At 35.9% G+C, this 18,450-nt stretch overlaps 1 protein-coding gene across 3 annotated transcripts in view; it reads right to left on the bottom strand.

The window, feature by feature from the left end:
* Nucleotides 1-18,450, bottom strand: part of SMC6 (Structural maintenance of chromosomes 6) — a 138,251-nt gene that overhangs the window by 107,827 nt on the left and 11,974 nt on the right. For all 3 annotated transcript variants that reach the window (XM_075382018.1, XM_075382019.1, XM_075382020.1), the window contains exon 3: nucleotides 3,434-3,626. In XM_075382018.1, coding sequence (XP_075238133.1) covers nucleotides 3,434-3,626 — 193 coding nt within the window. The remainder of the gene's footprint in view (nucleotides 1-3,433; nucleotides 3,627-18,450) is intronic.

The following is an 18,450-nucleotide window of genomic DNA, read 5'->3' as shown; positions in this document are numbered from 1 at the left end:
AGGAAGAATTTCAGGATATGTTATTCTACAAGTAAAAATAAAAATGTCCAAATAAACATTGGTCTAGAAATACCTTCATTTTTCAGTTGAACCTAGCCTAAGGAACTAAATCATGTCACGTAACATATTTTCAATCAAACTGCAACACCACAACCACCAGCCTGCCCTCAAGTGTGATCTACCAAGTGATTATGAAGTAATAGAAAGCTAGATATAAACAATCTCAGCTTTCATCTTAATAGCCTTCAGGCTATCTTCCTGCTAGCCACATGTTGCCACAGATCACAGTACAACACTTAGAAGTGCTAATCACCAACTGACACTCCTACTTGGAAAAGTCCAGTAAGCACCCAATAATCCTGCCCAAGGAATGTATCAATCAATTCTCCCTCCTCCATTAGGGCTTATGACAAAAGCATGTGATTTTTGTGAGGGCACACCTGAATTGGACCTTCAAGTGACTTCAAAAGCAGCTAAACCTTCAAACCTTGGTGCAATCAATCGAATCGCTCTGCAATCCAGAGCTGCTCCTCTCTAATGAAAAATTGACTAAGATTACTGACTCAAGGCTACCCAAAACACAGCAAGAATGTAGTTTATGACAAAAAATAAAAATCAAGTTTGAGAAAATTGTTGTAAGAACGAGTGAAATCATTTATTCTTATCATCATGTAACTATTTATGATGTAGCTAGTGTTTCTCAACCTGAGGGGCTTGCCCCCCTATGTAGGCATTATAACACTAAATGGGGAGGCACGAGTATATCAAAATGGAAATATTAAAAAGATTTATTAATTTACTGAAAGGAAAGCAAAATACATTCTGATATAATAAATAATAAAATACACATTTACACTGATATTACATAAAATAGGATTGTGTCAGTACTGCACAACATATTTAATATTAATAATTAACTTATCAATAATAAATAAAAAAAAGAGTTTAATAATCATTAGTGACTCCCTTGGACCTGTCTTACACAGTAAAGTTTTTAGAAGGAAGGTTTAATATTAGAAATAGACAATCTTGAGTTCTTTATCTATATGTAGCTGAGATCTATATTTTATCGTCAAAGCAGCCCATGCAGAAAATCAGGTTTTGCAAAGGCAGGATGTTGAAAATGGTAATAGTATTCAAAATGCTCTTGTTTTCAGTGCAGAAAACTCATCATCCACCTCTGCCCAAAATTCAAAGACTAATTTATTGCTAAATTGTCTTTTGATTTTGCCACTTGCTGTGAAGTCTATGAAGATTTCTTCTTCAGCAGTTGAGAAACTTCAGTAGTATTTTGAAATGGATCCCCAACCCAATCATAACTTGCTACCAAGTTGTCATCAGCAAGAAAATACTTTTTAAAATTCTTTGCCAGCATGGCTAAATGATTTTCAATGGTTACAAAAACAACTTTCACATATTGTGCTTTAGCCTTGTAAATTTTAATTCATTCATCCACATTTGCAAATATTTTTGCTTTAAATTTCTGCTCCACAATTCCAAATTTCTACAAAATGCATTAACTTTATCACTCATATCCAAAATATGTGTAGTTGCTCCTTGAAGTTGAAGATTCAAGGTATTTAATTTCTCGAATATGTTTGCCACGTAGCTCAATTCCACCACAAATAAACAATCTTGAAACTTCTCGGTTTCCATTAAGTTTTCCTCTTCTAGAAAAATGGCAATATCATCTCTTAACTCATAAATTCATTGCAGAAATTTCCCATGTGATTAACCATCTTGTCTCACAATGAAATAGCAACATTGAATATACTGCACCCATGTCTTTATAAACTGCAGAAAAGATTCTTGATTTTAGGAGTCTCAGTTTTGTGAAATTTACACTGGTTATAACCGTCGTTCACACAATATTCAGACCAGGACTCATTTCTTTGGAAGTGAGAGCTTCTCTATGGATCTTGCAATGTGTCCAGAAACAATGTGCAGATTTTTGTTTCTCAAGTGCTTGTATACTTTGTAATCTTCCAGAAATTGAACAAGCACCATCAGTCCATATTCCAATGCAATTTTTCCAATGTTTGCCTTTTGCCTTGTTTACAAAATCATTTAAGATAGCAAATAATGTGAGTGCAGTTGCTCTGAGTTCCATTGGTTTGCAGAAACTTAGTTCTTCTGCTGCTGACATACCATCACAAAATCGTACACAGGCAATGTGAAATGAGCATCTTTATTGCTATCTGTTGCCTCATCAAGCTGAATTAAGACGATTTGTCATGCAACTTCCCAAAAAGCTGATGTTGTACATCTTCAGCTATATTACCAATTCAAGAGGCAACAGTATCATTTGATAGATGTAAGGACTGTAATTTTTTGGCAAAATTATCTCTAAAGATAGTTTCTACAATTTCAATTGCAGCTGGCAAAATAACCTCTTCACCAATTGTGTGAGGCTTTTATATGAAACTTTGTAAGAGGCAAGTAAAACTTTTTCATTCACTGACAAAGGATTTTTTAAAACTGATGTTTGCTTTTCATGTGATTTTAATAATTTTAATTTGAAGAATTCTCAGGGTTTGTTAATGTATTCACTATGAAGCATTTCCAAATGTTTAAGTTTATCAGGTTTAATGCTGTCTGCTGCCAAAATTTTTGGGCAAATGACACACAAGGGCCTTTCTTCTTCATTTACTTCAGTATTGGTAAACCCAAAATTTAAGTATTCTTGATAATACTTACTTGATTTTATTTTCGGAACCACACTTGTCTGTGCACCCTTGTTGATGCTTCATTATCATCTAATGCTCGCTTACACTCACTTAAAAATCTACCCATGATTCTATATAAATTTACTGCCATGAATTGCAATAAACAAGCAAATTACATACACATTCACAATAGATTCAATAGTGATAGAAGGATCAACTCAACTGAGATTGGCTGGAATTGAACAAGGTGCAGCATTCATACACGTTTGCATAGACAGTTCAGTAGACGTTCCAGAAAGAATACAAATCAGAACTTCTTGTGAGAATGTCCAACAAGGTAGATGTAAGACAGAGAACAATAAATAGAAAGACATCAGATTCTGGTTTTGTCAATGCAGCAGATTGGTGTTGCCAAATATCAATAAATTTACTTATTCTTGGTAATTTTTAAGGTTTGTAATTAAGATCGTAGTATAGCTTTAGCATCAAAATACATTATTATTGTAACAATAACTTTAATTTCCATTCTCTAACATTAAACAAAATTTAACTTCCATACATACATTGTGTATATATATATATATATATATATACAAAACATATATATAGATATAGATATATATATATATAGATAGATAGATATTTTGTAACAAACTCATGCCTGAATGTACACTTTTTTTTATAAAGTAATTTTAGAAGTGAGAATAGATTAAATAAACGAATTTATATAAAGGCTAATTAGAAACTGAAAGAAATTCTACGATTACCTTTAACAGCTACACCCCTGTTTGTACATGAAGCTCTCTGACCAAAGCCAAGAACCAAAGCTGTAGCAATAGCACTTTTTCCACTTCCATTACGGCCAGTAATAAAATTTAAACACGGATTCAAATCTATCTCAAAATAATCGTGACACATAAAATTTTTAAGAAGTATTTTTTTTAGTTTTCCTGGATAAATCTGTACACAAAATACATAAATTACCAAATTTGATTAAATGGTTATAGGATGGGCATAGTTTCAAATGTGAACATTAAATAAATGACAGTTAAATGAAGAACTAATTTAACAAGTATCTCAAGTATTAGTTTTTTTTTAATGTATATAAAAGTTTTCTGTATTTTTTTCACACCACAAACACTACACAAATTACAACATATACTCTTACACAGCAATACATCTTACACTGTTTCTTCTTACACTCAGTGATGTTGCAACACCTTACGAAATGCAACCATAACTCAAGGTGGAAACTATCATGCTGATTGGTAGGTGGCTCTACAGAGTGAGTCTCAAACTATGTCCTCTGGGCACCAGGGTGAACTCAGTTGTATGTAGCCTTAGATACAATACATGCGTGCTCTGCTGGAATGGTCTGTTAAATTGCGAGTTGGCAGTACTTACACGAACCGAATGTCAGTGCCAAATAGCGATCTATTGTTGGTCACTCGAAACAACCAACAAATCGGGAATTTTAAAAGACTTCAACCAATGTTGTTTAACAAAGATGTGTCAAGAGATAAGGAATCAAGTAATATTAAAGGGGGTTTTAAACTTTCTAGCATACAGTTTCTTATAGCAAGGTATAAAGAGGAAGGTAAATGCTTCTCTAAGGTTTTTTCATTTGTAATAAACAAGTGAACTGTAATGAGTTACGGCTCTTTGAAATCTATTAAAAAGCTTAGGAATGGCACCCTGCTGAGTAAGGTCATTGACGATGAACAGTCAGAAGCTCCTAATCCTAAGGTACACGGGAAGAACAAGGTGACAATGGAACTGTTAACTAAATTTCAACAAGGAAGTGATCTTTTGTCATGATTTGGTTGACAGAATTATCAAAAGAACTATCACCGCAGTCAAGTCACTTCTGTACAGAGGATAATAAGGAGAATAGTGTTGATGTACCATCATCACTTATTTTAACATTTTGTATTCAATCTGTCCCTGAACAAATAAAAATTGGCTACCTCTCTGTGCATGTGCAACCTTATGTACCAAACCCAAGACACTGTTTTCAGTGTAAGAAGTATGATCACAACAAAACTGGTTGCACAAAGGAACAAGTTTTGCATGTTACAGCCACATGGGACATGATGATAGCACATGTACTGAAGTTTAAAAATGTATTAATTGTAAAAGTCCACACTCAACAAGGTCTCTCAGGAATGCCCTTTTTATGGGAAGGCTACACTGAAGATTTGTATCAAGCAGAAACTGATTTTTTCCTGTGGCTCATCAAGAATACAGAAAAATCACTCAACAAAAGAAATCCTGTACAGCCTGGTGTTAAGTTTTGTCCAGGCTCTTTCTAACAATTTGCAAATGGTGAGCAAGTGCTCATCATGCAAAGAACTAACCGAATTGGTTCAGGCTTTGTCAGACCCTCACTTCTACTATTACAGCGTTGAGTACAAATAGGAATATTTTTGGTGGAAAAACCAACAGTGGTTTACTAAACCAACTCAATCAGTAAACCAACAAATAAAACAACCACTGCACCAACTACGCAGCAAATTACTAAGATCTCAAAGAACACATCTACAAAAAAAATTGTCGGCTGTTACAGTATCTCCGGCCTATCAGTCTTCCAAAACTCCTCATCATCTCTGATGGTGAGGGGCCAGTGAAGTGCCCGAAGAAGCTAAGTATTTCCTAAAAGTTATCAATGGCAAAAAGAAAAACCAGATAGTATTTGACAAGTAACAGGAAAAGAGTATTTTTATGGATACAAATATTATTCATTGGAATGTTTGCGATCTCTGTTCTTGCCATGATGAAGTATTGGTTAACTGGCATTTCTCCTGCCACCATCCCATTCAGTCGCCCTAGAGCATAGACCAAATGTTCGTGCCAAGAAACAGCTACTGTGCCTCTAAAAAACGGTATAGCGACCTCGATCCTATACGCTCCTAATGAGCTACCTATCAGCGTGAGCAGATTAAGCAGGGTGCTGTACACCACCCGCTTACTGTTCCAACCGCTCACTTGTCAAAATTAAAACTAAATCGGGGACGTGCACCCCTTGTTACAATTAAAAATTATCGAAGTTAACTTACATTAAAAGACAGCAATTTAAGCTGCCATGCCTAGGTCGCTGTATGCCAGCCAGTACCTGTCCACCAATAACAGCGCTTATCTGGCTGGTGGCCAGCCATTATCTTGAGAAAGGCTTCCCACAGCAGCGCTATAGGAATCCATATTACATTATACTAACCCTTAAAGTTAACAATGACGGTTGAACATCGCAACCTCATCAAGGAACTCCCACACGGTCCGACAATGTGGCTCTCGCCACACTGACTCGCCGTTTGTGAGCGGCCAAGTTTCCCCCTGACCTCTAAGTTCCAGGGTGGCTCCTCGATCTCTGGCCCCCCCAAGAGCGAGGCAGTCGAGCATCATATGCAGGTTCGACTGGACCTCCCCGCAGACACACAACTCATCAGCCGCTAGGCAAAACCGAAACAGATATTGTTTCAAATTTACACGGTTGGTGAGCACCTGGGCACCCGCCGCCCTCAAGAACAAACTCGAGGCATACCATCCCCCCAAATCCTGTATAAACCTATACAAGGATCTTCCCTTAGCCGTGGTGTGCCATTCAAGCTGCCATGCCTCCATCGTGAGGCTCCATAGCCTCTTCCACAGACGGGAGATGGGCGACTAAATGAAATTTAGTTCCGGTGCATTGTGATCACCGTCCCACTCCAGTTCTAGCCCGGCTCGAAACCGCATCCCAAATGCCTCGGCCTCCCAACCTCTTCGCAACTTCCACATGACTGCTCGAACTTTCACCAACAAATCGATTAGGAGAGCCTTTCCCAATACGGTAGTAGCCTCGTAGGAGGTTGTTTTAAAAACACCAGTGCATACTATCATGGCTCTGCGTTGGGCACTCCTTAAATTTTGAAGCAGTGCTCTAATTCTTTCCAACCTAAGTGCCCAAACTGGCGCCGCATATGCGATCATACTCTCGAAGACGCCTCGGTACACAAAGTACATTTGGCGGCCCGACAGCCCGTAAACCTTCCAACAATCCTTCTAAGCTTGTGCATTACAGAGACAGCATCCGCCACAACTTGCTTAATATGGTTACTAAAAAGCAACTTATCATCAAACAAAACACCTAGGTACTAATGAACCCTTACTCGGCTGATTACACAGCCTTTATACTTAATATGGGGGTTACGACTGCATGATAATTTGTCTGCACCCTTCAGAAGCATAAACTTCGTCTTGGGCACAGAAATCTTTAAATTTTGCATGTCCATCCAGCCCTCGGCGGTTGCCATGAGGATATTGAAATCCTACTAAAGGAAGAAAATGTTCTAATACTGTGTCCGCAGGGGACTCGCCTCCATCCCCAGGATGATGGATCCTTTAGCAGACTGCAAAAGATATGACCAACAAATCGAGGGCAGAGGATGTGAAGGTATGGCTGTTTTCCTGCCACTGTTTTCGCCCTTTTTTGCTGCCATGAACAATAAACTTCATCCATTTAAAGACACTGTGTCACCGTAGAGCTCACCTCATGCAGAAATAACCATCTAGAGGAAATTATTATTTGCTGTTTGCTAATTGGGCAGACTAAACTTATTCATGGACACCTCATGAATCACACTGATGCACCAGTCTGTGTTTGCTACAACTGCCAACAGTACACCACATCTCTATGGACTGTGTCTGTCATGCAGCATTACTTTGGAAGTTTAATCTAGGAACTAACATCAGAAATATCTTAGACAACAGTGTATCGACGTTATCTGATGTCTTTCAATTTCTTAAGGCCACGGATATGAATTCAAATTTAATTAAAATTGTAATATATTTTTGCCTTTTGACATAACAATGTTGTTTTATGTTAGATTTTTAATATTGTTTTTACTTTACACTTAGCATACCGAATAGGCATTTTATATCCTTTTAATTTTTAAGGTAAATTTATTTGTTAATTTTTAATTATTTACTACAGTAATTTTGGGTCTGAGTGCTGAACGACACACCTCATTGTGAGTACAAAGAAAAAGACTTTTAATTTAAAATAAAAAAAAGGTTTATTTGTTTAATATAGACACAGAAAAAAAGAATTGCAATAAAAGCCTGTTTTATTTATGAAACAAAATGTTCCTTCCACGTCGAGCCTTCCAGTGCTGCAATCTAGTGGGTGCTAGCACTCACCAGTTCCGCTTGTACTAGCATTCGGCACTTAAATCTGATCAAAGGCGGTCACATCATACTCTTAGTCCGGATGGACTCGATTCTTTGTTCGAATGAACGTTAATGTTTTATTTAATTTTATATTTTTATATGTAAAGTTATACATTATATTAAAATTCATTTCATTAATTGTCAAGATGACAATTCATTAATCATTATTCAACAAGAAACAAGGCGTTGTCTTCATTCATCACCTATGAACATGCAATCCGATCTACTTCTAAAATCTACCATATCGTTTCATGATCCTCCAGATGGCCAGATAAATCAAGCAGATAGCAGGATAGTTACACTGCTGGATTCAACATACGTTTTTTGGTCATTCGTTTTCACATTCAAGAACCAGATGGTCAGGTCACCGTACCTACCGGATCAACTACTGCATCTTTTAACCAACATTTCATCGTCAAGTCGCTGTATTAATGACATGGACTTAGCTACCCTACAGCATTCATTCATGGGTTTCGATACGGTCAAACCAAGTCAACACAGTATTTATAATTTATTTATAAAAAGTGTATCAAAAAATGAAGGTGTATGTTAAAAGTGTAATTAAAAATTAACATTAGTAAAACATTCAAAATTGTATCTATGAAGCTACCCAGGTTTCTTATACCTGGCTAGCTTCATAGATTCCCTTCGATTACCCTCGATTCCAGTTTCACTTTATCAAGGACAAGTTTCACTTTATCACTCTGTTCAAAACACACAAGCACATATCTCAGGTAATCTTTCTATTGTTCACTGATCTGCAAACAAGCAAGTTCATTCAACTTCATGCATAAGCTATACTTTAACAATATTGTTGTATATGAAATTTATCTTTTAACCTTATTTTATAATAACTTAGTTTCATTAAAATTTAATATTATTTTGTGTCTGATTCCAATAAAAATGGAATTCAAGGATTTAATTAAAAGCATTATGAAGAACAGTATAGCCAAATTAAAAACATTTATTGAAAATTTTGATCTTAATTAACGCAATATTTTTTTTTTTTTTTTTTTTTTTTTTTAGGGCGAAAAACGGTAGGACTTTATCATCGCTCGGAAAATAAATAAATAAATAAAAGTAATTAAAATTGTTACATAAAATTAAAACTTAAAACTACTATCACAGGAAACAAAATCCGGAATGGGTGTAAAAGGCTCATTCTCGGATAACAAAAACACTAACATGTAACTTAAAACTACGTTAAAAACTATCATATTAAAAATAAATAAAACTTAAAACTATTATGTTTAAAGTCTTACAACTAATATCACAAAAATCTTACAACTAATATCACAGACGGATTTAAAAAACAAACAAAAAAACAAAAAAATATGAATATATATATATATATATATATATATATTAAAAAAAAAAAATTCCGATAGGGAGTGTAAAAGGCTCGCTACTCGGATAACAAAAACAATACATACAATTACAAAACAATACATACTAATTAAATTTTTTGTATTAACCCTATACTACGTAAAAACAGAAACATCCGGTTTAAAACCTCTTTATCATTACGCAAGATACCACGGATGTTACTGGGTAGTTTAAATTTACGACGTAATGCCGCATAACATACGCAGTCCACAAGTATGTGGTGCACAGTCACGCGGCAGTTGCATCGTGCGCATAGAGGTGGTTGTCCTCTTGTAAGCAGGTACTCGTGTGTCCTATCCGCAATCGACAGAGAACTACTTCCTCACGCCGGGATTTTCTGTATGAGGAGTCCCATGGTAACACAGAATCTTTAATCTGACGGAGTTTATTATCAATGGTAGCCGTCCAATCACCTTGCCACCTTGCTCTTAATAATTGTTTTACATAGTTAATGAAATCAGAAGTAGCAACTCGGGTGGTGAAAGGAGGCTGGTTACATGCTTCTTTGGCAGCGGAATCTGCATGTTCATTACCTGGAATCCCTACGTGGCTAGGGACCCAGCAAAAACTTAATTCTGTGTTGCGATTATTCAACTCAGCGATTGCGTTATAAATTTCAATGACGATAGGATGTTTAGAATAAAAGTTTTTTAAGGCATGGAGAGCACTACACGAGTCACTGCAAATAAGAATTTTTCTATATTTAGAGTTAATGATGTTTAGAGCCTTATTTATAGCGTATAGTTCAGCGGTAAACACACTCGTAATACCGAGTAGACCAAACATATAAGTTCTCTCATTGACAACAAATGCACACCCAACTGTATCGTTTTGTTTCAATCCATCAGTGTATACAACCGCGTCTGGTTTCATCTTGGAGAGAACACACTGAAACATTTGTTGAAAGACAATAGATGATAGTTGATTGTTTATTGTATGTAGTCAGGTCAAAATTAAAATTTATGAGGTTTATTCTCCATGGAGGATATGAGCAAGGGTACATAGGAAAGAATGACGGTGTGTCAACATTTATATGCTGCAGCAGACGCCAGGTACGGACACCTACAGGTGCAGTACGACGTGGATGGTCCTCATACTTTCCTAGATTAGGATTTCTAAAGACCGAGTCAAGAACCGGATGATTTGGCTGTCCTCTGAGACGAGCAAAATAAGATAATAAGAGCTGGTCTCGTCTATCCCAAAGTGATGGTTCACTACAGTCTACAAGTAAGCTTGCGACAGGACTTGATCTAAACGCGCCTGTGGCAAGCCGAAGGAAAGCATGATGTACACTATCCAGCATTTTAAGCACGGTTTGACGAGCTGAAGAGTAGGCGACACAACCATAATCTAAACGGGAGCGAACAAAGGAATAGTAAAAACGTATCATACCTGATCTATCGGCTCCCCAGTTGGTGTTAGTAAGGACTCTCATCATATCTAGAAGTTTGGAACATTTTGTTTTCAATTCTTTTAAATGTTTGACCCAAGTAAGACGGCTATCAAAAAATAAACCCAAAAACTTGACGTAAGTAGAGATAGTAATAGTCTCTCCGTTCAGAAATATTTGCGGAATAGAATGGTTTCGTAGCCGAGAAAAAACTACACATTTTGTTTTTTCGGATGAAAATGTGAAACCAGTAATCCTGGACCAAGCTTCAAGGTGAGATATAGTGTTCTGCAGTAGTCTCTCTGCTGTAGGTGCTGAACGGCTTGCAATGTAGATAGCAAAGTCGTCAGCAAATCGAGAGCATGAGACAGGAGCCTGCACACATTTGGTAATATCGTTTATGGCTACAGAAAATAAGGTGGCACTTAATACACTACCTTGGGGCACTCCATTCTCCAAGATAACACTATCTGAGAGCAAATCATCCACACGAACACGAGCCGTTCGGTGATTTAAGAATCCCCGGATAAAAGCAAGCATATTGCCCTTGATTCCCCATTCTTTGAGAGTGTTAAGAATACCACGTCGTCAGGCTGTGTCATACGCCTTTTTTATATCGAAGAAGATAGCGACGAGGTGCTGCCGATTTAGGAAAGCGTTTTGTATGGCTGTTTCTAGTGACACTAAATGGTCAATAGAAGATCGTCCTTGTCGAAAACCAGACTGTTCTGGAGATAGAAAGCCATGTTTCTCCAAGTACCATGTAAGTCTGCGGTTTACCATTCTCTCCATTATTTTACACAAAACGCTTGTTAATGAAATAGGGCGGTAGCTTGAGGGGTTCGTTTGGTCTTTACCAGATTTTAGTACTGGTTTATACCAGTACATGTAGCAACTGGTATACCAGTACATGTAGAAGCATGTATTATTACATGCTTCTGACCAGCCGGGTGGGAAGACTTGTTCGGAGAATAAACCGTTGAAAATATTCAAAAGTTGTTGTAGTGCCGAATTAGGAAGGTGTGAAAGCATAGAAAGGCGAATGTTGTCCGGTCCAGGGGAAGTGTCCTGTGAATTTTTAAGTGCATGTAACAATTCTTTAAATACGAATGGAGTGTTTAATTCACCAACCGAATCACCAATGTTTAACGATAATACTTCTATTTTTATCTTGTACCGTTGAAAATCGTTATTATATGATGAGGTGAGAGACACCGAGCGGAAAGATTTTGCTAGACTATTTGCCACTTCCGAGGATGATGAAAGGAGTTCTCCTTCATCAATAAGACCGAGAATAGATTGTTTCGGTGAACCGAAAATTGCACGAATTTTCTTCCATACAGTAGACGTGGGAGTAGTGCGTGAGATAGTGCTCACGTATTTCGTCCATGAATTCCTCTTAGCGTCCAAGAATACTCGACGGCACACCGCTCTAGCCCTGCGGTATAAATTTAGATGTTCTGTTGTAGGCCTACGATTAAATTTGCGTAGTGCCTGCCGTTGATTCCTAATAGCATATTTGCAATCATCGTTCCACCATGGAACGAAAGGACGTCTAGGATTACCCGATGTTTGTGGGATATATCTGTTGGCATTCTCAAGTATCATGGACGTAAAAGAAGAATATTGGTCGAGGATGTTCGCTCCATCGTCATACTGAGATTGGAATGCTTTATGGTATCCGTTCCAATCTGCCTTTTCAACATTCCATCTCCGTGGCCATCTTTTAATCTCGCAGTCTACACCGAAACCAATAATAATTGGTCTATGATCACTGCCGTGAAAGTCATCACAAACAGACCAATTAAAATGAGGGAGCATATTCGGTGAGCATATGGAGAGATCAAGGTTAGATACAGTACCAGTTGATAAGGACATGAATGTGTGTGATCCATTATTCAATAGGCAAAGGTCAAAATCTTGTCTCAATCTGTTTATCATATTTCCTCGAGTGGAGCAGAAGATTGAGCCCCAGGAAATATGATGGGCATTGAAGTCTCCTACTATTAAGGATGGAGATGGTATTTGCGTGAGATTTGAGACATCTAAAGCACTGAACTCAGTGTTCGGTGAGAGATACAGATTGCAGATATGCAATTTGAAGGGAATGGAGACCTTTACTGCAATAGCAGGAATGACAGTGGTTAGTTGAATTCTTCTAGCTGACACCCCATTCTTCATGAAAATCGCTACTCCACCACTCTCCCTACTGTCTACTAGGCAGTCGTATCTCTCACAGAAGTATCCTCTGAGTGTAATTGGGTCATGTTGTAGAAGGTGAGTCTCTTGGAAACACATGATTAGTGGATCATGTGTGTGCGCTAGTACTCTAATATCTTCAATGCGGGACCGAATACCTCTAACATTCCACTGAATAATGTTAATAAGTGTAAAAAAAAAATAAAAAATATTAAATTTCGAAAATTATATAAAAATTAGTTGTACGTGATTCGGTTTTTCTTTTTTGTATTTTTTATTTTAAAGAACTCCGATGCCCTAGGGTCAGGTGGTTCCTCAACCATATCCTCCAGTATATGAGGTGATGGTGGAGGAGATTTATTTGAATGGGACGCTGCAGTTGACGTCCCAGAGGAGATAGTTATGTGGGATCCCTTTACGGGAAACTTATTAGGTGGCTTACTGCCAGCTGTGATAGTCGCTATTCGTGCCGGTACGATTTTGGGAACAGGAACTTTCGTATGTATCACACTGTTTGATTCACTAACTGCGACGGAGGACTTTTTATTCATTTTTGTCAGCTCTGAGATAGTGGCTGTAAGTGAAGCTACTTGATCAGATAGCATCTGAACAAGTTTTTTAAGCTCATTGCAGGATCCGCGTTGCTGATTATTAACATTTGTAGGAATTTTATTAGATGTAGCGGTGGCAAAAGATACGTCTGGTTTAACCAGGTTCCGTGAATTGTTTATCTTTTTATATTCTCTACGTGCAGTCGGAAAAGATAGTTTTTGCTCCGTACAGATTTTGAGAATTGCCTTTTCTTCTTTAAAAGTTGGGCAATCTCGGGAGCGGGCTGTATGTGGACCACTGCAGTTTGCACATTTTTCACTTTCTTCGCAGTTAGTGTCGTTGTGACCTTCTTTACCACATCGAGCACAGATCTCAGTTTTCGTACAATATGTTGTAGTGTGACCAAAACCTTGGCATCTAAAACATCGCCGTGGGTTGGGTATGAATGGTCGTACCCGAAACGAGAGGTAACCCACTTTAATCTTCTCTGGTGGAACAGGGAGATTGAATGTTAATATAAGAGACGGTGTCGGTTCTTCTGTTCCGTTCTGCAGTTTCATTATACGTTTCACTTCAACAACGTCTTGGTGGCAAAGCTAATCAACTATTTCCGAGATATCTATATCTAGAAGGTCTCTACGAAAAATTACACCCCGGCTCGTATTTAACGTTTTGTGGCATTCTGCACTTATATTTATACCACCCATATTATGGAGACGTAAGATAGATCGACTCTGTTCATCGTTGAATGTTTCAACCAGAATCGATCCGTCGCGTAATTTCCTGATATTCTTCGGGGAGCCACTTGCACCTGTTATGGTTTTGTTAATTAAGAAAGGTGAAACCTTCTGAAGGGAGCCACCTACTTGACTATTTCTGAGAACAACGAATCTAATATTTTTATATTTCGATTCTAACAAGTTGTGGTTCTCTTCAGTAGGACTTTTATCCTCATCAGACAAAGCTGACCGAGGTCTCTTCACAAGACTGTATTTGGTGGTTTTTTCAGATGGACCACCAACCATCATTGTGTTTATTGTTGGAACTGAAATTTTGGTCCCACGAGTACCGGCGAAAAAAGGACCACTCCAGCAGAGCGCACGCGTACTGGAGCTAGAGCTAAATACAACTAGGTTCGCCCTGGTGCCCAGAGGACATCATTCGAGACTCACTACGTAGAGCCATTCACCCATCGGCACGATTTGTTCCCACCTTGGGTTACGGTTGCGTTTCGTAAGATGTCGCAACACCACCGAGTGTAAATGTAAGAAATATCAGTGTAGGTTGTTGTTGTGTAATTGTGTATGTTGTAATTTATGTAGTGTTCTTGGTGTAGTATATGTGTATTATGTAAAGTGTTCCGCAGCTCATTGTATAGTGGGAAGGAAAGCTGCGGAGGCTAGGCCCGTGGGGACGCCAACCCCCAAAGTCTTAAAGAATAAGACTCCCCGTCGGGAAATTCAGGCAATTACAAACTATTTACCATTAAGTTTGATAAACTGTTAGAATACAAAAAACTATTTTTTGATGCTCAATCTGAAATCGAACTTCATCAAGATGCAACTGATAAGGACCTTGAATTCAGAGACACTTATGATAACCTTAAGTTAAAACATAAAAAATTAAAAAATAGTTTCAAAATTTCAGAGGTAAACGATGCAACAAACATATTCCAATTTCTTTAAAACCTATATAAATTGAGCCCTTTCACAGTAATGTGAAGGCTTGGCATAAATTCTTTGATCTTTTTAATAGTTTAGTTCATAACCAAGAAGAATTTTCTAATGTTGAAAAATTCTATTACCTTACAAATTTCTTATTTGAGGCAATGCTCTTGACGTAATAAAAAATTTATCAGTAACAATTGAAAATTATGAAACTGCAATAGAACTACTTAAAGCTCGTCATGATAACATAAGGCTAATAGCAGCTAAACATGCTTTAGAATTATTAATTTAAAACTATTAAAAAAAATTCTGAAAATTTATCTGTTCATTATCAGATTAACTCAAATATTAATGCATTGAAGAATCTAAATATTGATTATTTCGAATTTATTATAATACAGTTAATTACTCAAAACTTAAATTTAAATACAGGGTGATTAAAAGAACGGGAAATTTTTAAAATTAAATAACGTTAATGAAAAATTTTTTTTAGAAAATGAATTCTATTTCATGTAATTGTACAAATGTTGCCATTTTAGGATGCATACATTTTAGTTTATTTTTAAAGATGACATCTTGCAGGTGACCTCCTCTTCTACGTAAACACTCACGAACTCTCTTCGTTAAATTGTTCATGGTTTGACATAACATCTCAACTGGAATTTCCGCAATTGCTTCTCGGATCTTTGCCTTCAGTTCTTCCGTTGTAGCAGGTCTACTGTGGAACACTTTGCTTTTAAGGTGACCCCACAAAAAGTAATCGCAAGCTGAGAGACCAGGCGATCTGGGAGGCCATCAAATGTCACCATTTCGTGAAATGACACGTTGTCCAAACAATCGGCGTACAGCTGCCATAGATTTCGTGCAGTATGTGACGCTGCTCCATCTTGTTGAAACCGGGCTGTGTTAAGAATTGGTAGAAATCTCTTTTGTTGTTCCACAACAAAAGAGATTTCTACATTAAATTTCCATCTCTTAACCTTCATTTTTTTTAGGGGACTCATTAAAAAACTTAATACAATGGTTAAATTTTCAAAAAATAAATATGTTTTAAGTACTTTCTTTTCAGGATATTTAATAACAAACGGTTGTTATCAACTGAACCCATTTTTTACATAAATATTCAAGCCCTATCAATCACCAAATGACAGACTTCACCAATTCTTTTTTCCTCTGATATAAAACATCTGTAAAGATTTTTTAACAAAAAATATATTCCTACAGAGCCAGTTTGAAGATATTTTTATTTTTCTGTAATCGTAGATTTGTATGGATATTAGCTAAATGCAATTTCAAATTCTGATTCTAGAATTTAAAATATTTCTCATAAAAACTCCAAAACAATAGTTGGAAATTAAAGAGTAAAATATAAAACAAAAAACTTTACAAAAACTGCCAAATTTTTATAAATTAAAATTGGCATAAAATTAGGCGTTCATAAGTTGGTGGTAGTTGTTTTTAACTTGATGCTAACTTCTAAATGTAAAAATTAAAAGAAGAATTACTGAGTATTATCTATAGTTATCAGTGCAATTTTTTAGCCTTATTTTATTGCACATGCAATTTTCAAGCTCTGTAATTTGCATAAAACAATTCTGTAAAATATGCAGTCAAAAAAATGTTAAAATAAAGTTTCATCTATTTTGTCATGAAATTCCAGTAATAGTAACCATTTCTAAAACTATATCTTCACAGAAATTCAAAATATCTATAAATTTGGAAAGTCTTAAAAAAGAAAGTGAAATTACTGAATACAGGTAATCATTCAAAAATGTTAAAAATCACAAACAAACAACTCTTAATTAATAGTAATTTTCTGAGCTATCTAATACAATGGAGTTTCCCATAGTACTGTAAAGATATTTGGAAGAATAAATTCTATTACTCTGAATGTTTTTCAGAGTAATGTTATTTCCCTTGCTTTTAGCATTTGCTGATAATATTGATTATCATATGACAAACACTGTAGAATATGATAAATAAATGTTTGAATATTGTTTAAAATGAAAAATTTTTATTTTTAAGTTTCACTTCAAGGAAAGCCTGGAAGGTATTCCAGGCTTTCAAAATGTATTCCAAAAACTGAAATAATGACCTCATATAAAAGATCTGTGCATTACTCTTAAAATAAAATTATAAGAAAAAAATCACCCTTCATCAAGTTTTCACTGTTGTAAGAATAATAATAAAAAACAATATAACTTATTGTTATATAACTATACAAAATTATTTCTGGACATTTTAATTAAATTTTCAAATTCAAATTGAATTAAGAAATTAATATGATCTAAATTAGCAAAATGTTATTGTAACATCAAAATGATAAAATCATTTACAAGTTTAGTATTGCACAATGTATAAATTGGTTTGAATGTAAATACCATTTTCAGTTCAATAGAAACATTTATTACTACTTATGTTTTAAGAGATAAGATACAATATTTTTTGTTAGACATGACTATCAAACACGATTCCGATTTATCATTTTCTTCTGCTCACCCACTCACTCACTATTTCTCTTTCTCTCTCTCTACTTTAAGTTCACGGATACTTTTCATTAACTATAAACATACTCATGTTTACAGTGAATACATATATACATAAGGTATGTTTCATATAAACATACCTTATGTATGTATGTATTCATACATACATACATAGTGTGTATATATATATATATATATATATATATATATATATATATATATATATATATCTAAAGTCGATCCTTTCAAGAATTGTATTCCTCTGCACCATACAAATTATATTAATCTGATCAACCTAATTACAGAATAAATAAATAAAATAAAATTGGATGAAACCTACCTTAATCCATTATTCATGCAAAAGCAATTTCACGGGTTACTTGCGTCACCAGTTGCTACACATAATTCTTACAAATCATTCGTTATCAAATTACATATTAAAATCACAATTAAAATTGGAATTAAAAATAATGTTATACTATACTTCAGAATTAAAATTAAAAATTGTTAAAAGATCTTTTCCAAATTAAAATCAAATCAAAAATATAAAAATATTTTTTAAATTTTAAATTTAAATAAAAAATTACATAAATATGAAGCCACTTAGTAAAATTAAATTAAAATTTAAAATTAAAATCAATAATAAAAACAAAATAGAAATCCATGTGGACTAAGCTTTTTTTATTTTTTTTACACACCAGCTCCCGCCGTTTGGACATTACTTGGTCGCCTCAGGGTGCTATGGCAGCAGTCTCTGCCCTCCCTATCTTCTCCCACCAGAGGGTCTTCCCAAAAGGGGTCCCCAAGCCTCATAGGGACAAGCTGACCTCATCTTCCGGACAGTAAACGTGCCCCTTCACTGGAGGGCTGCACTCCCCGGCCCTGAGCTACTCTCTCCA

The sequence above is a fragment of the Lycorma delicatula genome, chromosome 1, assembly GCF_047948215.1.
Source record: "Lycorma delicatula isolate Av1 chromosome 1, ASM4794821v1, whole genome shotgun sequence".
In the NCBI taxonomy this organism is placed as follows: domain Eukaryota; kingdom Metazoa; phylum Arthropoda; class Insecta; order Hemiptera; family Fulgoridae; genus Lycorma; species Lycorma delicatula.
Note: the sequence above shows the minus strand (reverse complement) of the source record. Positions and strands in the feature narration are given on the sequence as shown.